Raw genomic sequence first — 22,922 nt, forward strand, 5'->3', positions numbered from 1 at the left:
CTCTATTCTTATTTCAATTAAGATTCTATTCTATTCTACTCTACTCTTAATTCAATTAAGATTCTATTCTATTCTATTCTACTCTATTCTATTCTTATTTCAATTAAGATTCTATTCTATTCTACTCTATTCTTATTTTAAGATTCTATTCTATTCTATTCTACTCTACTCTACTGTATTCTTATTTCAGTTGATTCTATTCTATTCTATTCTACTCTACTCTACTCTTATTTCAATTAAGATTCTATTCTATTCTATTCTCTATTTTTATTTTAATTAAGATTCTATTCTATTCTATTCTATTCTATTCTATTCTATTCTATTCTATTCTATTCTATTCTACTCTTATTTCAGTTAAGATTCTATTCTATTCTATTCTATTCTATTCTATTCTATTCTATTCTATTCTATTCTATTCTATTCTATTCTATTCTATTCTATTCTATTCTATTCTATTCTATTCTATTCTATTCTATTCTATTCTATTCAGGCCTGGGGAAAAAATTAAAAAAGGGAGGATGTTCCCTGTACTCTGTATTTCAATTACCTTCTCCGTGGGCTACCCAGATGCCCAGAGTACATCCTGCCATGCCTCGCAGCATCAGGGCTGGACTTTCCTCAATCCCCAAATTCACAAAACGCGACTCAAACCGGCCAGAGTTATTGGGACTCAGCAGCAATCCAGGTTGAATGGACCCATCTAGGGAAGACAAAGTCAAAGAGATTGAAAGGAGCCTTTCTCACGTATCTCTGATGTAGAGATGCTGGTAGCAAGGGAACGTCGGGAAGGGTGAGCTGGCTTACCAAGGTCTTTGGCTTCGGAGGTCTCGGCTCCTACCCAACCCAGCAGCGCCATGAGCTGGCAGCCGTTGCAGACACCCAAGCTGAACGTGTCTTTACGCTGGTGGAACGCTTGGAACTGGGCCCGGGCTGTGGGGTTAAAGGTCACTGAAGCTGCCCAGCCTGTAATCAGAGACAGTGAAGTCAGAACTTAAGAGACAGTGGCTTTGCCTCTAACACCAAGAGGTGTCGCCCCAAACACCTGCAAGCTCATCCTCCATCAGATGTCCTCCAGATGTGTGCGCTTCAGGGCCAGATTACCTACTTCACCCTATCACATCAGCCCGTCCCACTTGTTCAGGCAAGGAAGGCGTGCTTACGGACCCTGTCAATCAAAAGAATTTTAACTGGTGGGGTCAAGGAAAAGGTCCTCCTCTGCCACCACCCCTGCGCTGCGGAACATCTTGCCCCGCAGAGGTGAGGAAAGCCCCCAGTCTCTTGCCCTTCCGCAAAGGGGTCCAAACTTGGCTGTGTAGCCTTGCGCAGGGGACACCCCACACAAGCATGGGGCTGGCTGGCTCCAGGAGAACCCATCCCCCACCTCCTGTACTGACACGTGCTATCCTCTCCATCTTGGAATACTCCATCTTTGATAATTTTATCACGTTTATTACTTTATTGTTAAGGCTGCATTGGCAGAACGTTGCAAGTCTGAAAGGAGAAACTTCCCACCACCACTTTAACAGATTGATCCATTAAGGTGGGTCCTTCCTCAGCTTCTTCTGGCCTTTAAGCCACCGAAGGCTCCTGACTCTCTTATCTGATTCTCTCCTAGGCCTCATCTCTTCCCCTGGTTCCTCAAGGTTATTCCTACTGGTCCATTGTGGGTCGTAAGGTGATTACTCAGAATTCTGAGAGCTGAAGTCCACCTCTTCAAGCTGAAGATGGTTCTCCTACGGCAGAGTTCTCCAACCTTTTTGGATTGGCGGGAGGAAAGAGGGGATGGTTGTGTGGGAGGGGCAGGTATGTGCGCACATACGAGCACCAGTTGCTCACTCGGGTGGGGCCAAGAGCACCCATGACGCTCGTGTGAGGCCACAACCGCCTGCGACGCTCACGCGAATGGGGCCGCGAGCACCCACAAATGTGTGTGCACTAGCCAGCGACTTAAGTCAGGGCTTTTCAACCTTTTCACCCATTGTACCACTTTTAGGATATGGCAACATCCGAGTACTACCAGTTGCCTAGCAAGGTGTCAAAAACGTGATGACCCCACCCCAAAAAAGGAAAAAAGTGATGAAGTACAAGTAGTCCTCGACTTAGAAAATTTCACTTTCATAGTTGTGAGCATTTCTGTTGAGGATTGGCAGCGTGGGTGGGGTGGAGGGTGTTTGGTTTTTATTCTCCCCCCCCCCTCTGCTGGGTGGTTGCAGCACGTTTTGGTCGCTTCACATGACCCTGGGACACTGTGATTATCATAAATATAAATCAGTTGCCAAGCATCTGAATGTAAATCACAAGACCCTGGAGATGCTGCAACATTCCAGCTGATCGGCGCTTCTTCTGGGCTCAGAAGCGCCAGGATCAGCACCGAGCTCTAGCTGGCGCTTCCACTGAGCCTTGACAGCCCTGAAGAGACGCTGATCCTGGCACTTCCGCTGAGCCCTGACAGCCCTGCAGCTCCAGCCATCTCTCGCTCAGGCTTGTGCGGTGCTGCCACCGGTTCAGCTCATTCCCCTCCCCTGCTACCACTTTGCTAGAATGATCGTGTACCACCTGCCAGGTGCCAACATACCACAGGTGGTACCCGTACCCCTGGTTGAAAAGCCCTGACTTAAGTGACCAGTTGCGAATAGGCCACGGAGCGGTAGTGAGCCATGGCCCACAGGTTGGGGACCCCTGTCCTATGGGACAGATAGACAGAGAAGAAACCCAGCAGGGCACACTTTCATTTGCAATATTTATCACAGCGCTACCCCAGTGCAACCAAGTTGATAATTTCCCATTCCTGCTAGAGGGGAAAAAGGACCCACCTTTGGCAGAGCCTAGAACGTCTGCATAACTGAAGCCTCCAACAAACACCAAGCCACGGAAGGAATCTAAGGTCATTTTGCCCGAGCACAGATCTTGCATGGTCAGGTCCCAAACCTGTAGGGACAATCCCCCAAATGGAGAATAGAATACATCAAAGGCTCTTAAGGGAGGACCCAGATAGTCAGTGAGAAGGATTTTAGATAACAATTTGCCGTCAGAAATCTGCAGCTCTTGGCCAACTGGAGATGCCCAATCCCAGAGGTGTGTGGGGTTTTTTTTTTGTTTTTTCCTTGAAGACCTTTTGCTTCTCATCCAAGAAGCTTCTTCAGATCTTCAAAAGCTTCTTGGATGAGAAGCGAAACCTCTTCTTGTCCTGAGGGCAGGACCAGAAGCAATGGATGGAAGCTAACCAAGGAGAGAAGCAACCTAGAACAAAGAGATTTCTTGACAGTTAGAACAATTAACCAGTGGAACAACCCGCCTCTAGAAGTTGTGAATGCTCCAGCGCTGGAGGTTTTTAAGAAGAGACTGGACAGCCAAATGGTATAAGGGCGGTTGGACTAGAAGACCTCCAAGGTCCTATTCTATTCTATTCTATTCTATTCTATTCTATTCTATTCTATTCTATTCTATTCTATTCTATTCTATTCTATTCTATCCTATCCTAAATTCCCTATTCTATTCTATTCTATTCTATCCTAAATTCCCTATACTATTCTATTCTACTCTATTCTTATTTCAATTAAGATTCTATTCTATTCTATCCTATCCTATCCTATCCTAAATTCCCTATTCTATTCTATTCTATTCTATTCTATTCTATTCTATTCTACTCTATTCTATTCTACTCTATTCTTATTTCAATTAAGATTCTATTCCATTCCATTCCATTCTATTCTATTCTATTCTATTCTATTCTATTCTATTCTATTCTATTCTATTCTATTCTATTCTATTCTATTCTATTCTAGTCTACTCTAGTCTAGTCTAGTCTACTCTATTCTTATTTCAATTAAGATCCTATCCTATCCTATCCTGTCCTATCCTAAATTCCCTATTCTATTCTATTCTATTCTATTCTATTCTATTCTATTCTATTCTATTCTATTCTATTCTATTCTATTCCATTCTATTCTACTCTAATCCCTGTTCATTCCATTCCATTCTATTCTAAAGAAACAAAGTCCAGTTGCCTTTTTCAAAAAAAAGCACCTTTGGGACAACCATGGCCTGGATGACTGAGAATCTCCACAGACACGGAGGTGCCAATCGACAGCTCTTGAGGTCCTTCTAGGACAGCTAGATCATTTCAATCCAACTGATACTGATAGGAGAGAATTATCTGTAGCTCAGGCTTGAACTGTGGCGTTCCTTGGTGCTCTCTGATTTTAAACCTCTCCTTTCCTGAAGCTCAGAGACTAACAAGTCCTCACAGATCCTATTGAGTGACATTTCTGGAGGAGGAAAAGCAGCCCAGATGTCAACTCGGCGGAAGCTTCAAAGAACAAAGATTTCCCCCTCATTATCTCTCAATCCCACCCACCCACCACCCACCCCCCGGATTTCTGCAACTTCCGTTTGGACAAACTGACCTGGAATCCAGCCATAAGAAACGCGGCCACCATTTCACGGTCTCCATTGCTCCCTTCTTCGCGAAGGACCGCCACACGGGGAGCAGGCAAGGCTGGTGGGGGGGGAGAGGGGAGGAAAAAAACAAAAGGCCGGTTCTGCACTGCATCAACCATGCAAGTTCGTCTTTTTTTTCCCTTGGCAAGATTATAGGTAGTCCTCGAATTATAACCATTCATTGTGACCGTTCTGAGTTACAACGGCAGTGGAAAAAAAAACGACCGATGACCGTTTCCCCCCACTTACGACCGTTGCAACATCCCCACGGTCATGTGATCAAAGTTCAGACTCTCGTATTTATGACGGTTACAGTGTCCTGGGATCATGGGGGATCCCGCTTTGCGACCTTCTGACAAGCGAAGTCAATGGGGAAGCCGGATTCACTTAACAGCCGTTTTGCTAACTTGACAACTGCAGTGACTCATTTAACAACTGTGGCAAGAAAGGGACAAAAATCACTTGGCAATCGTCTTGCTTAGCTTGACTTTCAAATGTTCGTTTAGTGACCATTCCAAGTTACAACGGCGCCGAAACAATGTCCGGCGACTGGTTTTCATCCTTATGACCGTTGCACATTCTCATGGTCATGTGGCCAAAATTTGGGCACTTGGCAACTGGCCTGTATTTATGATAGTGATTTATTTATGATCGATATTGACCTATTTATGACAGATATTTTTGATATCTATTTATGAGAGATATGTATAAATTAGACACTGTCCCAGGGCCACGTGATCACCATCTGACTGACTTTCGTGGTCAAGCCAAGTCAGTGGTGGGGAACCAGATTCGCTGGTTGACCAAATGAGTCACTTAACAACTGTGGCCAAAAAAATATATATCGTAAACTGAGGCAAAGTCCGCTTGTCTTGTTTAGCAACAGAAATGTCGCGCTCAATTGTGGGCGTAAGCCGAGGACTATATCTATATCCATTTTTTCTGTTTCTTGGTAGGAAACCAAGATCTTGGGGAGTTAAGTTACAGTAGTCCCTCTTCCCGGCTCGCCTCTTGAGACCGGTCCATTTCATACCCATTTCCTGAAGAAGAGGAAGTTCTTCCTGAGGGTTAAAGGTCAGGGTGAAGTTGGGTTCTGTCCGCTTGGCCAAGCCCGTCTCTTCTTGAGCCACACAGTCTGGATTGGCCTGCAGCCTTTCCAGCTGGAAGCTTGTGGCCTCCCACCAGCTCCTCAAGGTTGAGACTTTCTCCGCCAGCACTTGCTGTCCATTCACAGTGACCTGGACCTGAAAATAGACACGCATGAGAAACACCGATCATGGCAGCAGAGCAGCTGAAGGCCCAGTTGGGGTATAAGGTTGGCTATAAATCACAGCAAGGTTCTTAGCCCAACGTGCCTCTGCTAAAATAGGATCCAAGCTGGAAAGGGAATAGAATAGAATAGAATAGAATAGAATAGAATAGAATAGAATAGAATAGAATAGAATAGAATAGAATAGAATAGAATAGAATAGAATAGAATAGAAGAATAGAATAGAATAGAATAGAATAGAATAGAATAGAAGAATAGAATAGAATAGAATAGAATAGAATAGAATAGAATAGAATAGAATAGAATAGAATAGAATAGAATAGAATAGAATAATAGAAGAGAAGAGAAGAGAAGAGAAGAGAAGAGAAGAGAAGAGAAGAGAAGAGAATTTAGAGTGGAGTGGAGTGGAGTGGAGTGGAGTGGAGTGGAGTGGAGTGGAGTAGAGTAGAGTAGAGTAGAGTAGAACAGAACAGAACAGAATAGAATTTAGAGTGGAATGGAATGGAATGGAATGGATTGGAGTGGAGTGGAGTGGAGTGGAGTGGAATAGAATAGAATAATAGAATAGAATAGAATAGAATAGAATAGAATAGAATAGAATAGAATAGAATAGAATAGAATAGAATAGAATGGAATGGAATGGAATGGAATGGAATGGAATGGAATGGAATGGAATGGAATGGAATAGAATTTAGAGTAGAGTAGAGTAGAGCAGAGCAGAGCAGAGCAGAGCAGAGCAGAGCAGAGCAGAGCAGAGCAGAGCAGAGCAGAATAGAATAGAATAGAATAGAATAGAATAGAATAGAATAGAATAGAATGGAATGGTATTAGAATAGAATAGAATAGAATAGAATAGAATAGAATAGAATAGAATAGAATAGAATAGAATAGAATAGAATAGAATAGAATTTAGAGTAAAATACGAATAGAATAGAATGGAATGGAATAGAACAGAACAAAATGGAATAGAATATGAATAGGAATTTCTCCTTATTTCTAGGTTGAATCTCTCCTTCATTAGTTTCCATCCGTTTTTCCTTGTCTGGCCTTCAGGTGCTTTGGAAAATAGGTTGACCCCACCCCCCTCCTCTCTTTGACAGCCCCTCAAATATTGGAACACTGCTATCATGTCACCCCTGGTCTTTCTCTTCACTAGACTAGCCATGCCCAGTTCCTGCAACCGTTCTTCATATGGTTTAGCCTCCGGTCCCCTAATCCAGTCCCCTAAAATGGTAGATCTGTTTATTTCTGCATAACTAACTAAGTAGATCTCCCCAAGGCGAGAAGATCCTTAGAAAAGGGAGAAATCATTTAACATATAGTTCAAGGGTTTGGAATAACAGAATAAGAGAGTTGGAAGGGACCTTGGAGGTCTTCTAGTCCAACCCCCACGGTTCCTCCATCGGGATATTGTCGACTCCTTGATTGGAACTGCAGCTGAGTATCTACTCCAATCCAGGAAATGCCAAACAAGTTAACAGTAAATATGAGCGGAGTGAGAGGAAACCCCACTCCCTACCAGCCCTGATGGTGTTACCTACTTTGGTAAGGAAACGTCTGCAAAAAAAACCCCAACCAATCTGAGAGACAAAAAAATTGAACAGGTCAACCAATGACCAAAAATGCCCAAAACAGGCAAAGAGGACTCATAAAAGAAGGTAAAATTGATCTTGTACCCAATTTGGGATTTGGGGATCTGGAACTTCTTGGAGACTAGCCAGCATGCTCTTCTGGTCTATTCCATCTCTGCTGGCTATCTTCACTACTTTAATACCATAACTCCCAGTTCTTTTTTCCACGTAATAATCTCTGCATTTACCATGGCATTTGGACCACGAGGACCCGAGTAGCCAACAGGCACACAACGCACGCCCGCTTCCCTGTACCGGCCACAGACGTCAGCTGCCGCAGCCCGGGGCACTTCCAACACCAATCCGAGTTCTTCCGCGAAAAGCACATCCAAAGCTAAGATAAAGAAGAAAAACAAAAATATAATGGGAAACATTTCCTCCCCTTTTAGTGACCGTTCAAAGTTACAACAGCGCTGAAAAAAGGGACTTGCGACCCATTTTTCACATGATCGTGGCAGTATCTCCATGGCCATGTGATCAAAATTCAAACATTTGGCAAGCGATTGATATTTGTGACGGCGCAATGCCCCGGGATCATGTGACCCCCTTTTGCAAACTTCTCACAAGCAAAGTCAATGGGGAAGCCAGATTCACTTAACAACCGTGTTACTAACTTAACACTTCAGATGATTCTCTTAACAACCGTAGCAAGAAAGGTCGTAAGACGGGACAAAACTCACGTAACCAATGTCTCACTTAGCGACATAAATCTTGGGCTCAACATTAATTAATTATTAGTTAGTAATTAATTAGTGATTAATATATATGTGTTACTTATCGCTAAGGGTGTAGGTCTATACTTATGTTGTACATAGCATGTTTAAATGTGTTTATGTATATTTTGAGAGCAAGCAACTACATTTCATTTTTAATGTGTGCCAATGTGCTCACAGTAAAAAAAATGACAATAAAGGTTATCTATCTATCTCTATCTTATCGTATCATCATATCTTATCTAATCTATCTTACTTATCTTTCTATCTATCATCTATCTATCTAAAGGTTATCTATCAATTTTCCTTGTTCTGATCAGCCCTTCAAAATATCTACAAGAGTTTCTAGTAGGTAGATCAATGCTCAGGGCTTCCTTATAGAGATGGTCCTTGATTTATGACAATTCGTTCAGCAACCATTCAAATTTACGAAGGGGCTGAAAAAAGTGACTTATAACCACTTACGACCATCATAGCCTCCCCGTGTTCATGTGATCATGATCCAAGCGCTTGGCAATCAGGTCGTATTTACAATGGTTGAGTGAGTGTCCAAGAGTCCTCTTTTTGCGACCTGCCCAGGTGGTTTCCAACAAACAAAGTCAATGGGGAAGCAAACAGGGAAGGTCGCAAATCATGATTATGTGACGTCTCACTTAACAACCGGGGGGATTTGCTTAATGACTGTGGCAAAAGAGGTCATAAAACGGCACAATGGTTAGAATGCAGCATTGCAGGCTAACTCTGTCCACAGCCTGGAGTTTGATCCTAACCGGATCAAAGTTGACTCAGCCTTCTAAGGTCGGCAAAACGAGAGCCCAGATTGTTGGGGACAACATGCTGACACTGAGTTAGAGAGTGCTATAAAAGATTAGGGACGCGGTGGCTCAGTGGGTTAGGACGCTGAGCTTGTCGATCAGATGGTTGGCAGTTTGGCGGGTCGAATCCCGAGGGCCGCGTAACAGACTGAGCGCCTGTTACTCGTCCCAGCTTCTGCCAACCTAGCAGTTCAAAAGCACGTAAAAATGCAAGTAGAAAAATAGGGACCACTACGGTGGGAAGGTAACAGCGTTCCGTGCGCCTTTGGCGTCTAGTCATGCCAGCCACATGACCACAGAGATGTCCTCGGACAAGCGTTGGCTCTTCGGCTTTGAAACGGAGATGAGCACCGGCCCCTAGAGTCGGCAACGACTAGCATGCATGTGCGGGGGAACCTTTACCTTTACCTTTTAATAAAAGGTTATGAAGTGATATATAAGTCTAACTGCTACTGCTATAGCTATTATTATAAAATCAAGTGCAGTCACATGATGCCTCACTTAATGACCACACTGCTTAACAACCGTTTTTTCCATTCGTCGTAAGTCGAGAACTACCTTTATTTATCCTGACTGCTGTTCTCTAACACCATGCATTCAATAGTTCTGACCCTATTTGTCCTTTCCACAAACCTCTTGGTCCATGTATGCCCACTGTCGTCTCAGTTTACTCACCCTGGACCCCTGGTGCCCCAAGTTCGATGTGGGCACCACAATTCCCAGCAATGGCCATCTCCAACAAACAAGTCAGGAGACCCCCATCGCTGACATCATGCCCAGAGGAAAGAAGAGAATCTGTGGGAGGAAAGAACATCCAAAGTCTTGATGGGACATTTTTTTTTGCTTACATTGGAATACAACTCACTTAAAGAAGGGAATCAAAGGGAGGCAAGATTAGGTTTGACATGATAGCAGTGTTCCAATATCTCTGGGGCTGCCACAAAGAAGAGGGGGTCAAGCTATTCTCCAAAGCACCTGATGGCAGGACAAGAAGCAACGGATGGAAATTAATCAAGGAGAGAAGCAACCTAGAACTGAGAAGAAACTTCCTGACGCTTAGAACAATTCATCAGCAGAACGACTTGCCGCCAGAAGTTGTGGGTGCTCCAACACTGTAGGTTTTTAAGAAAAGATTGGACGGCTGTTTTTCTGAAATGGTATAGAGATTCCTGCTTGAGCAGGGGGCTGGACTAGATGACCTCCAAGGTCCCTTCTAGATCTGTTATTCTTTTGTGGGGCAAAAACATTGTCCTGCATGTGGTTATCCCATAGTTTCATTACTGGGGCAGCCTTATCCACCATTCTTGGAGTTGCAAGTTTTTTCATTTTTAAGAATGATGTTTCTTGACCAGGGGTTCCTCAACCTCTGGTCCATGGACCGGCACCGGTCCATGACAGGCCAGAAACTGGGCCATGTAAACAAGCGAAGCTCCATCCGCGGGATGCAGGCAACACATGAAACCACACACCCCTCCAGTCCATGGCAAAAACTCTCTCCACAAAACCAATCCCTGATGCCCGAAAGGTTGGGGACTGCTGTTCTAGACCAGGGGTAGGCAACCTCGGCTCTTTTATGACTCATGGACTTCAACTCCCAGAATTCCTGAGTCAGCTATGCTGAGGAGAAATGGAGAGGTTTCCATGCTGGCTCAGGAATTCTGGGAGTTGAAGTCCACGAGTCATAAAAGAGCCGAGGTTGCCTACCCCTGTTCTAGACCATATGAATCTGCGTGAGCAAAGCCAGTGGAAGAACTGAAAAAACGAATGCAATGCCCTTCACATCTTCTTACTCTTTGCCCCTAACCAAGACAAAATCAAGCATCCAAAACATGCAGATATATGTAAATTTATCCCATTTACCCAGCTTATAATAGGCTAACTTTTCTCTTGCACGGAATGCGGAAGACTCAAGGAAAGGTCTTCATGAAGACCAACCTCATACGCCCCCAAAGGCAGAGACCTCTTTTGTCCAGCAGGATGTTACAAAAAGAGAAGGTTAAGAAAGAGAAGAGAAAGATGCTGACCTCGTAACAGATGCTGAGTAACTTGGAAACAGGAAACAAGGGTGGCAGGGTCATCCAGGTCTGGGGAAACATCTCCCAGTTGGGAAAAGCACTGGGCCAGTGCGCTACCCCCGAGACGATGCTTGTCAGGACTCACAGCCACATGAAGCAAGGCCCCTACAAAACACCAAGGTGAGAGGAAGAAATTTGTGAAACAGCAACATTCGCGACGTGGCCCAGGGTCACCAACTAGGCAAGGTGGACGGCATTCAAGTCTAATCAACACAGAAGCAAATAAAAACAAAACATCTCTGTTTTATCTTTTCTCTGCACCAGTGTTTCTCAACCTCCGTAATTTCACGACACGTGGACTTCAACTCCCAGAATTCCCCAGCCAGCAGGTTAGCTGAAGAATTCTGGGAGTTGAAGTCCATACGCCTTAAAAGTTGCAGAGGTTGAAAAAAGAATGCTCTCTGTACATTTATGCGCCAGGGATCCACGTCAACGCCCCAGCTGTGAAATATTTTTTTTTCTTAATTAGCTCTGCAGGTTCTCATCACGAATCCTTGGATAGGAGTGAACAACACGAGTGAACAGCCTGCAAGCTACTCTAGTTCTATCCCCCAGAGCTCGCTAGGAGGAACAGAGTGGAAATTCTCACACATATGTTTATGGAAGAGGATGTGGGAGGATTTAAGGAAGAAAAACTCTGTTTTTTAAAAAAATTCTGTAATTTCCCCTAGTTTTTGGTAGATCTTAAGGAGCCTTTTATTCCCCAAAGCCCCTAAAATCACAGGTCTGAAAAATTTTAGCCCATCTATTATCATTCATATATTTTTTTTTATTTATATGAGGAAGGAAGGAAAGAAGGAAGGAAGGAAGGAAGGAAGGAAGGAGGGAGGGAGGGAGGGAGGGAGGAAAGAAAGAAAGAAAGAAAGAAAGAAAGAAAGAAAGAAAGAAAGAAAGAAAGAAAGACAAAGGGAAGGAAGTATCGGAAGGAAGGAAGGAAGGAAGGAAGGAAGGAAGGAAGGAAGGAAGGAAGGAGGGAGGGAGGGAGGGAGGGAGGGAGGAAAGAAAGAAAAAGAAAGAAAGAAAGAAAAAGAAAGAAAGAAAGAAAGAAAGAAAGACAGACAGACAAAGGGAAGGAAGTATCAGAGAGAAGGAAGGAAGGAAGGAAGGAAGGAGGGAGGGAGGGAGGAAAGAAAGAAAGAAAGAAAGAAAGAAAGAAAGAAAGAAAGACAAAGGGAAGGAAGTATCAGAGAGAAGGAAGGAAGGAAGGAAGGAAGGAAGGAAGGAAGGAAGGAAGGAAGGAAGGAGGGAGGGAGGGAGGAAAGAAAGAAAGAAAGAAAGAAAGAAAGAAAAAGAAAGAGAGAAAGAAAGAAAGAAAGAAAGAAAGAAAGAAAGAAAGAAAGAAAGAAAGAAAGAAAGAAAGAAAGAAAGACAAAGGGAAGGAAGTATCAGAGAGAAGGAAGGAAGGAAGGAAGGAAGGAAGGAAGAAAGAAAGAAAGAAAGAAAGAAAGAAAGAAAGAAAGAAAGAAAGAAAGAAAGAAAGAAAGGGAAGTAAGTATCAGAGAGGAGGGAGGAAGGAAGGAAGGAAGGATCAGGAAAGAAAGAAATGAAGGAGGAAGGGAAGGAAATCTTCAAGGTAGAACTGATAGAATATCACAGCAAAATATCTATCAAAGTTCTTAATTCATCACATTGATTACCTTCAAATAACTATGTTTGACATTCTCAATATTCTTCACTTTACCTTTCCCATCAGGGCATTTGAGGTCAGGGGTGACGGTGGCTGTGATATCAGGACAGACAGCATAAGCTGAGATGACCAGGGTTCCTGGCGCAACAAAGAATGCAATCATGAAAACAAAGAATGAGAAGGAAAAACCCACCCATGAAGTTGAATAACCTCACAACCACAAACCCAGAGATGGAGAGCTGTGGGGCCAGCCTTAGCTCACGATGCCCCAAGCCTCACCAGGTGCCTTGACTGTTTCTGTGCCAACCCGGGCTGCCATGCTGAGCGAATCCTTCCCGCCATCCACCGCCACACCCAGCTCTCCCATGACGGAGCACATGGCGCTGCAGGCTTCGGCCAGGGCCGCCCCCTCGCCCGGGAGCTTGGCTGGCCACATCCAGTTGCCGCTGCACTTCACATCCTGCATGGAGACAAGCAAATTGCTTGGTTGCACCGATGACTACGGTGCAGAGAATAACCCGAGGCTCACGAAGGAAAGGAGAATTTGTAAACCAGGAGAACAGCCAGGATGAACACGGCATTCAGACAAAAGAGAAGAGAAAACGCTGAACAAGGGGAAATATACTTGCACTTCACAATCTGCACTGAGATACACAAATTGCTTAGTTGTACTAGTGACTCCGGTGCAGAGATTAACCCAAGGCTCACAAAGAAAAAGAGAATTTGCAAACCAGAACAGCCGGAAAGCACACGGCATTGAGAAAAAAGAGGAGAGAAAATACTAAACAAGTGAAAATATATTTGCACCCATGGGAAAGTGACATTTTACTCACCAGCAAGGAGATGATTTCTTATGCCTTAATTGGAGCATTCTCTGCTCCACTAAATTAGACCAGAAAGCAAAAAATTCCTTTTATTGAGAGCGATTATTATAAGTCTCTTCTGAATATTATCTATCTGCTGTAGACATGATATGTTTTACTCCTCCGTGCTATAGTAAGTGAGTCTGCCTATGAGTCCTCTTCCTTATTGCAAACTGGAAAAACTTCCAATGCTAATAACTGAGCATCCATGAAAAATTATGGTATGGTGATAGCACCTCCCAACTTGGATATTGCTGTGCAATTATAGAAATCATTAAATTATAATTACTGCAGAAGTAAAGCTTCAGTCCTTTCTTTTGATCCAGAAACCTCTTTTTTTTTCTCATAATGGAGCACGCCGCATAAACTAATTATTTCAGTCTTCATTTTTAAACCACAATACATATATCAGCGCTGAAGTATTTAGCTGGTTTTTTTTTTATTCCTAAGGAAGATTTCTGGAGAACGGAAAAACCTTCCCATTGCGCTATGAAATTTTGGTGGATCCTAAATATAGAAATTGATCAGTTCTGGATTTTTGAGTTCTTTCAATTTAAGGATTTTTTTTTCTTTCTTTCCCTTAATCAGCTAGCATGGTTATCTTAAGCAACTTGACATCAATGGAGCTACAGACATCTGGAACACGTCACAATGACATCATTGCATGATGCCACGTAAGATGATGTCATGCTGCATGTGATGTCACTTCCTTCCTTGGCCCCTCCCTGAATCCCTGACAAACTGGAACACAAACAGGGGTGGGGATGGGCACACATTTGCAAAGACTGAAGAAGGCGGGGCTTACCTTCAGATCGGTGACACGAGCAAAGACCAGATTGGTGAGGGCTTCTCCTACAGCCAATCGGGCGCCAGCTGAAGGATTTATAAGCCCTTTGATTGGCTGCTCCCCAAGAGCAGTGGCTCCTCCCACCGTTTCAAAGGGGGAAAGGGCCACCACGGCTACATCCGCCAGGGGTGTGTGGAGGGGACCGACGCACTGTTGCTGGGCCACCAGCCCTGTCACTGAACGATCAACCTATGGCAGGGAAACAGGAAACAGGAAAAAAAAGAGGGAGAGATGGCATTAAATCAGCAGGGGGGAAAAATCAATATCTAAATCTTTTCTGTATCTAGGTGTCATAGCAGGTTCCTGGGTGATTAAAAAAAAACTAAGCAGATATAGAGTTGGTGGTCTGTGGACTGGAGACCACAAGGAAATCCCAAGGCTATAGGCTACCCTGGGAAGTTGGAAAAGTATCTCAAAAGAAGGCAGAGCTCTTAAAGCTACACAAAGGGTCTGTTCTGTACCAGCCTACTACCGGTCCTGCAGAAAAGGCAGGGACAACCCCTTTACAAAAAGGCAAGAGGCTGGAACTAAGCCTGCCAAATTTATTGACACAAAACAGAGCAAACAGAGCAAAACAAAACACGAACCATGAAACAGGAGCTATTCAAACGGTTGCCTTCAGCAAACCAGCCCTCCCACGCATTCCCCTTTTAAACAGTTCAAGGCGTGGCTTCTCTCTGCCTTCTTCCGAGGTGCCCCATTGCCTTCCTCTGTTTACTCCTGATTGACTGCCTCCTGCTTCAGGCGTCCTTGAACAGGGCCAGCTGTGGGTCATCTTCATCCACGCTGTCAGGCTCACACAGCTGGGCCTGCGTAGTGACCAGATGAGAGGGGCCTGGCTGAGGGCTCTGTGAAGCCTCAGGGCTGTCCTCTGCAGGCTCTCCAACACCCCCCTCCTCCTCTTCTGAATCGTCCGACCCAACTGCCGAACCCACAGGCTGACCCTGAATCACAACAGGGTCTGTAGAGGCAACCCAACCGAAGAAAGCCCAGTCTGATCCAGAAAGTTACCTTATTTGTTAGGTAACGTTTACTAGCCACTGCCGGGAGCTTCAGAACCAGTTGAAGGGCGTCCAGCACATTCAGGACCTTAGGAAGATCTAGAGGGCGAAGGGCTCGGTTTACGCGGTTCAAAACAAATTCCTGGGTGGTGGGGGAATAAAAAACATAATATTATTAAGATTGTTGAAATATTCTGCTCTGTTCTTTTTTTTTTAAGTTTACCAATTTTATTAGTTTATCAGGATATCCAAGGGAAATAAAACAATAATGGGAAATTAGGGGAAGGAAAAAGGGAAGAAGAAAACTTGTGAGGTAAAAGGGGGGAACGAAAAAAAAACCAACTTTTTTTTAGCACAGTAGAAGATAAGATTACCGCCTCAACTTTTTACTTTTACACAGCATTTCTATAATAAGGAACCTATCTAATCAGCAAAACTAGAATCAAAGTTCCTTTTTTTTCCCCCATCACAAGCACAAAATCCAGGAGAAATTTGCAAATAGAAACAAAACTAGGCAGATTATCTTCTTCAGCCCAAGTTTTGCAATATATGGCAGTGAAAGCTGGACCATAAGAAAAGCTGAGCGCCAAAGAAATGAGGCCTTTGAACTCTGGTGCTGGAGAAGACTCCTGCGAGTCCCTTGGACTGCAAGGCGATCAAACCGGTCAGTCCTAGAGGAGATCAACCCTGACTGCTCTTTAGAAGGCCAGATCCTGAAGCTGAAACTCAAATACTTTGGCCACCTAATGAGAAGGGAGGACTCACTGGAGAAGAGCCTAATGCTGGGAAAGGTTGAGGGCAAGAGAAGAAGGGGACGACAGAGAACAAGGTGGCTGGATGGAGTCACTGAAGAAGTAGGTGTGAGCTTAAAGGGACTCCAGAAGATGGTAGAGGACAGGAAGGCCTGGAGGAACGTTGTCCATGGGGTCACGATGGGTAGGACACGACTTTACAGCTAACAACAACAACATCTTCTTTGGATAAAGCAATCAATTTAACCATCTCTGCTTCCCCCCCCACCCGCCCCTTCCTGTGGGAAATAATATATATTTCTGTTTGCACTTATCAATCTATACAGACTATCTTTGTTTATATTAACAAAATCCACTATATTCTTTCAGATTCCTTAACCTTAAACGGGAAAAGAACCACTTTTTTACATCCATTTTGAAACATTAAATTTTTCTTTAAAAACATTTCTAAAATCAATCAGTGATAGCCCTCTCTGTTCCATCCAGGCAGGGCTGATGGTGAAGGAGCATGGGAAGACAAGTTCTGCAACATTTGGAGAGCCACAATCTGATCAGTCTCCCTGAATTAAAGGACGCAGCAGCAAATACAGGTAGTCTCAAGTTATGACCACAATCACAACCAGAATTTATGTTGTAAGGCAAGATAGCTAAGTGAATTGTGCCCAATTATAGAATATTTTTGCCACGTTTGTTAAGCAAATCACTGCAGTTATTAAGTGAATCTTGTGGTCATTAAATGAATCCAGCTCCTCTCCTCCCCCCCCCCACTGACTCCTTGGAAGCTGGCTGGGGAAAATCAGAAAACCATGGGGGGTTTCTGCAATGGTCATTAAATTCAAAGACTGGACATAAATCCCTTTTTTCAACTTCAAGCGGTCGCTAAATGAATGCTTGTAAGTTATGTATGTTACTAACTTAACAGCTGTAGTGATTCAGTTGTGGCAAGAAAGGTCGTAAAATCACTTAACAACTGTCTCGCTTAGCCACAAAAATTCTGAGCTCAATTGTGTTCCTAAGTCAAGGACGACCTATAGCTATGAATCCTCCTCCAAATTTAAGAAATTCCTGAAATTGCTCACAATTTGCCCTCAAGTAGGATTCTGTAACTCTCTTCACCAGCATCCTTGGTGAATGTTAGTTGGGTTGTTTATTTGTTCATTCATGCCCTTCCATACCTTGCGTGGCATCTTCCCAAGGACCCATTCCAGGTTCAAATTCACAGGTGTGTCTCTTTCTCCTGAATCTCCTTTATCCACCTCTGCCGTACTTGCCGGAGATTTTGTGTCATCCACCAGCACAATCTGTCAAGAAGAAGAAGAGGCAACTTCAAAACAGATTCACACACTATTGGCCAAACTTTGGTTGCTTAAGTAGAATTTATTGAACAATCCATCCATGATTCGATCCTCTTAGGACCCTGAAATATAATGCAGGATTTACAAGCCACCACAGACGGGATTCCCCAATAAACTAAGCCGGGGTCTCCAAACTAGACAATTTTCAGTCTTGTGCATCAATGAAAAACTCAATCATCCAAGCCAAAACTACAGGCAGTCCTCAACTTAAGACCAAAACTGAGCCCAAAATTTATGTTGCTAAGCGAGACAGAGGTTAGGTGTGACATTTACCAGATTTTACGACTGCTCTTGCCCGATTTGTTAACTAAATCACTGCAGTTGTTACAATTAGAATCACGGTTGTTTAAAGGAATCTGATTTCCATTCACTTTGCTTGTCAGAAGGTCGCAAAAGGAGATTACGTGACCCCGGGACACTGCAACCGTCATAAATGTGAATCGGCTGTCAAACATCCAAATATAAATCACGTAACCATGGGAATGCTGCAATGGTCCTAATTGTTAAAAACAGTCAGAAGTCACTTTTTTTTCAGTGCCTTTGTAATTTCGAACAGTCGCTAAATGAACTATTGTAAGTCAAGGACTGCTTGCACCCCCCAAAAAAACGTTAAAATCATGGAAACTGGAACAAAGTTTGTTCTAGATGCCATGATTTTAACCTTTTTAAGATTATTGAAGTCTTGTGGACTTCAATGCCCAGAATTCCCCAGCCACCATTGTAATCAGCTTTGGTGACTTTCTGACAAGTAAAATCAATGGGAAAGCCAGATTCACTTAGCAACCGTGTTACTAGCTTAACAACTGCAAGGATTGGCTTTACGACTGTTGCAAGAAAGGTCATTAAATGGGGCAAAAGGTCACTTGACAAAAGTCTCGCTTAGCCACCCAGCTTTGGGGCTCAATTATGATCATAAGTCAAGAACTACCTGTAGATTAATGTTCCTCCACCGTCAAGGCTGATTTCTCTCTTACCTTCCCGTTGCCTGTAATTTTGCCAACGAAGTCAACAGGACATCTTTCGCGGGAAGCCAGGCGTTGCAGAAAATCAGCTCGGCGGGGTTGAAGCAGGAGAGCATTCGATTCTTGGTACTCGGCCCCCCAGATTTCCAGAACACTCAAAGTGGGATCTCCCAGCTAGGAAACAAAAGAAAGAGATAGAGATAGAGATAGAGAGAGAGATAGAGATAGATAGAGAGAGAGAGAGAGAGAGAGAGAGAGAGAGAGAGAGAGAGAGAGAGAGAGAGAGAGAGAGGTGCTGGGGTTGGAGTGGAAATATTTATAATATATATTGAGGATCAGGGTAGATCAACCACTGCAAGGCTTGAGCAAAGACACACCTGGAAACGGCTCGCATAGATTGTAGCTCCGGCTGGCTCGCTCAGCTCCTTCAAGACATTCCCTAAATGAAAAGAGAAAGTTATTTAGAACACTCCGGAAACATGTCAAAATTCTTGGAGGGATCAGCTGTTGCAATTTCTCCCAGACATCTCTTGTAAAGGTAAAGGTTCCCCCGCACATGTATGCTAGTCGTTTCCGACTCTAGGGGCCGGTGCTCATCTCCGTTTCAAAGCCGAAGAGCCGGCGCTTGTCCGAGGACGTCTCCGTGGTCACGTGGCCGGCATGACTAGACGCCAAAGGCGCATGGAACGCTGTTACCTTCCCACCGTAGTGGTCCCTATGTTTCTACTTGCATTTTTACGTGCTTTCGAACTGCTAGGTTGGCAGAAGCTGGGACGAGTAACAGGCGCTCACTCTGCTACGCGGCACTCGGGATTCGACCCGCCAAACTGCCGACCTTCTGATCGACAAGCTCAGCGTCCTAACCCACTGAGCCACCGCGTCTTGTAGAGAGCAGGAATTCACAAGGAGGGATGCGCAAAATTTAGGGTTCCAGGAATGTAAAACTCCCTATAAAACTGAAATGTTCTAGATCACACGGATCATGGATCCAGAGGTTTTACAGAGGTGAATCTTCAGAGAGGAGGAACTATCAGATTACCCCCCAAAACAGCCAATTCAGTGCTTCTCAGAAGAATAGATTTTGCATATCTTGTCAATAACTTTTCATTCACTCAGATGTAAATGTATTTCTTTGGACTGCACTTATCCCGTATTAAATACAATGTCTGAGGGCCACACACCTCCCCCTCACGTTAGGCCCTAAGAACATCGGCCTAGCTTGACACTGAGAGCGTGACATTTTTATTTTAATCACCCAAGGGAGGGTAGGAAACTTAAGCTGGCGGTCTCCATATCGTCTTATATTTCATCTCCCATCAGCTCCAGTGGCTGGGGCGCTGGCAATGGATGGTGGGACATGTAGTCCAGTACCAATTCTGTCTCTCCAAACGAGCTACAATCACTTCCAGGTAACCAAGCCATTACTGTTTGCATTGACACTCCTGCTTAGTTTAATAACTTTTATAACTGATGATTTTAATGCTTTTATGTTGCAAGCCACCCAGAATCATTGGACATGAGATGGGCAGCAAAAAAATTCAATAAAATAAAATAAAAAAATAACATAAAATAAAATAAAAAATAAAATAAAATAAAGCAAAGCAAAATAAAATAAAATAATAAAATGAAATAAAATAATGAAGTAAAATAAAATATAAAATAAAATACAGTAAAATAAAATATAAAATATAAAATAAAATAAAATATAAAGTAAAAAAAATAATGAAATGAAATGAAATAATGAACTAAAATATAAAATAAAATATAAAATATAAAATATAAAATAAAATATAAAATAAATATAAAATATAAAATAAAATATAAAATATAAAATAAAATAAAATAATACAGTAAAATATAATAAAGTAAAATAAAATAAAATAATAAAATAAATAAAATAAAATATTCTTCGGTTTGTCCTTACAGGTAGTCCTTGAGTTATGACCATAACTGAGCCCTAAGACATGATGGTTGTAAAGCAGATCACCATGTGACTGGACCTGATTTTACAACCTTTTTTTGCGGCGGTTGTAAAGCAAATGCTGCCGTCGTTAAGTGAACCCATGGTTCGCGAGAGCTGGCGCCCCTCCCCCAGGGCCCTCCCTCCTCCAGCCCTCACCGTTGCCACCGGCTCCCTGGTCGTGCAAACTGCAGATGGGATTGTTGTCTCCACTCTCCACGCAGCCCCGAAGGACCCGGTTCATCTTCTGCTCCATCTCGGCATCACCGCGCTGCACGGCCCCAAAATCCAGCTCACTGGCATTGTCGCCTTGCACCTAAATGCGCACGGGAGAGATTGTGGCAGGGCTACAATGGGAAGAGTGCTTAGCAACCGCAATCACGAAGCAACCACAATCCAGTCTAGCAACTCTCTTGCTAAGGGCTGCAGTCACTAAGCAGAAAATCCTGTAACTGCAATAGGCTTATGATAGCACTTCCCCTCCGGTTGTTAAATGAATTACCGAGGTCACTAGGTAAGACATCACATGACCACAACAGGCTTATGATGTCACTTCCCCTTCAGACATTAAGCGAATCACTGCAGTCAATAAGCAAGATATGCAACTATGATGGGCTTAGGATATTCATTTTCCCTTCGGTCATTAAGTAAATCACTGTGGTTATTAAATGAGGCAGCATATCATCTCAATAGGCTTATGACATCACTTCCCCTTCAGAGCTTAAGCTAATCACTGCAGTTGTTAAGTCAGACCTCACCTGACCATGATGGGTTTATGAAATCACTTCCCCTTAGGTCATTAAGCAAATCACCATGGTCACTAAGTGAGACCTCACATGATCTCAACAGGCTTATAAAGTCACTTCCCCTTCAGTGGGGAATCACTGCAGTCGTTGAGTGAGTCATGATGTGACCACAGCAGGCTTATGGTATCACTTCACCTTAGGTCATTAAGTGAATCACTACTGTCACTAAGTGAGACCTCACATTAGCTCAACAGGCTTATATAGTCACTCCCCCTTCAGTGAGGAATCACTGCAGTCATTGAGCGAGTCATGACATGACCAGAGCAGGCTTATGGTATCATTCCCCCTTAGGTCATTAAGTGAATCGCCATGGTCATTAAATGAGATGTCATACCACAGCAATTTGCAGTTTTACTGCCGGCTTCACCACTGCCTCTGCTTGCCAGAAACCAGTTGTGAAGTCTACAAATGCCCGGAGGATTGTGGGGGATTGCAGTTTTTTTTAAACAGGTCATAACTCCGAATGGTCGTTAAATGGGTCAGGCTGTGAGGGAGGGCTACCTGTAGCTTTGCCACCACCAATCCAGAAGTACAAGAAGGGTGGTTAGCCTCTTCTTCCTATCCCTGCTTTCTTGAACCGAAGTTGCTGAAAGAGATCTAGAACAGGACTTTTCAACTTTTTCACCCACTGTACCACTTATAGGATATGGCCACATCCGAGTACCACCAATTGCCTAACAAGGTGTCAAAAACTTGATGACCAAAAAAAAAAGGAAAAAAGTGATGAAGTACAGGTAGTCCTCGACTTACAACAGTTTGCTTAGTGACTGTTCGAAGTTACAATGGCACTGAAAAAAGTGCCCCCCAAGCCACAGCTGAGCAAGACACCTGCCTACCCGCCCGGCAGCAGTCTTCCTCCTGTCCGAGGTTTTCATTGTTGTGAGCATTTCTGTTGAGGATTGGCAGCGGGGGTGGGGTGGGTTTTTTTTTTATTTCCCCCCCCCTTCTGTTGGGTGGTTGCAGAAGGTTTTGGTCACTTCACATGACCCTGGGACACTGTGACCGTCATAAATAGGAATCAGTTGCCAAGCATCTGAATGTAAATCACAAAGCCCTGGAGATGCTGCAACATTCCAGCTGATCGGCGCTTCTTCTGGGCTCAGAAGCGCCAGGATCAGCACCGAGCTCCAGCTGGAGCCTGGCACTGATCCTGGCACTTCCACTGAGCCCTGATAGCCCAGAAGAAGTGCTGATCCTGGCGCTTCCGCTGAGCCCTGAAAGCCCTGCAGCTCCAGCCGTCTCTCGCTCTGGCTTGTGCAGTGCTGCCACCAGATTGTTGGGGGCAATTAAGCTGACTTTGTAATAATGCCGCTTGGGGTGTGTGTGAAAGCCCTAACAAGCAGGCATATACATAGAATGAAGGCTACTGCTAAGCTTGTAAGCCGCCCTGAGTCTTCGGAGAAGGGCGGGATATAAATGTAATAAAAATAAATAAAATAAAATAATTCCCCTCCTCTACTACCACTTTTCTAGGATGATCGCGTACCACCTGCCAGGTGCCAATGTACCACAAGTGGTACCTGTATCACTGGTTGAAAAGCCCTGCTCTAGAGCAAAGGAGAAAAGCTCTCTTCTCGTGTTACCTGGATGGATGACGCAGCTCCTCCTCCCACACCAATTCGGTAGACGGGGCCTCCGACCTTCACCACATCCATCCCTGTAAAAGAAGAGGAAACGCAGCGGTTAAACCACAGAATGAACTCAGAGCCGAAGAAGCTTCTTGGATGAGAAGCGAAACGTCTTCAGAGGAATAAACGAGAAGATCCAGTTGCCTCTTGAAAAAAAGCCCCTTTTTGGACAACCAC

At 43.8% G+C, this 22,922-nt stretch overlaps 1 protein-coding gene across 1 annotated transcript in view; it reads right to left on the reverse strand.

The window, feature by feature from the left end:
* PFAS (phosphoribosylformylglycinamidine synthase) overlaps nt 1-22,922 on the reverse strand; it is a 60,981-nt gene that overhangs the window by 18,811 nt on the left and 19,248 nt on the right. Inside the window, exons 12-28 of the mRNA XM_083378788.1 lie at nt 22,701-22,774; nt 20,471-20,627; nt 18,729-18,790; nt 18,364-18,525; nt 17,210-17,335; nt 15,293-15,424; nt 14,240-14,470; nt 12,851-13,031; nt 12,626-12,709; nt 10,894-11,049; nt 9,545-9,664; nt 7,530-7,675; nt 5,474-5,684; nt 4,407-4,498; nt 2,814-2,928; nt 805-963; nt 548-700 (exon numbers count right to left, since the gene is read on the reverse strand). Coding sequence (XP_083234914.1) covers nt 548-700; nt 805-963; nt 2,814-2,928; nt 4,407-4,498; nt 5,474-5,684; nt 7,530-7,675; nt 9,545-9,664; nt 10,894-11,049; nt 12,626-12,709; nt 12,851-13,031; nt 14,240-14,470; nt 15,293-15,424; nt 17,210-17,335; nt 18,364-18,525; nt 18,729-18,790; nt 20,471-20,627; nt 22,701-22,774 — 2,361 coding nt within the window. The remainder of the gene's footprint in view (nt 1-547; nt 701-804; nt 964-2,813; nt 2,929-4,406; nt 4,499-5,473; nt 5,685-7,529; nt 7,676-9,544; nt 9,665-10,893; nt 11,050-12,625; nt 12,710-12,850; nt 13,032-14,239; nt 14,471-15,292; nt 15,425-17,209; nt 17,336-18,363; nt 18,526-18,728; nt 18,791-20,470; nt 20,628-22,700; nt 22,775-22,922) is intronic.

Source organism: Vipera ursinii (assembly GCF_947247035.1).
Source record: "Vipera ursinii genome assembly, chromosome: Z".
Classification (NCBI taxonomy): Eukaryota; Metazoa; Chordata; class Lepidosauria; order Squamata; family Viperidae; genus Vipera; species Vipera ursinii.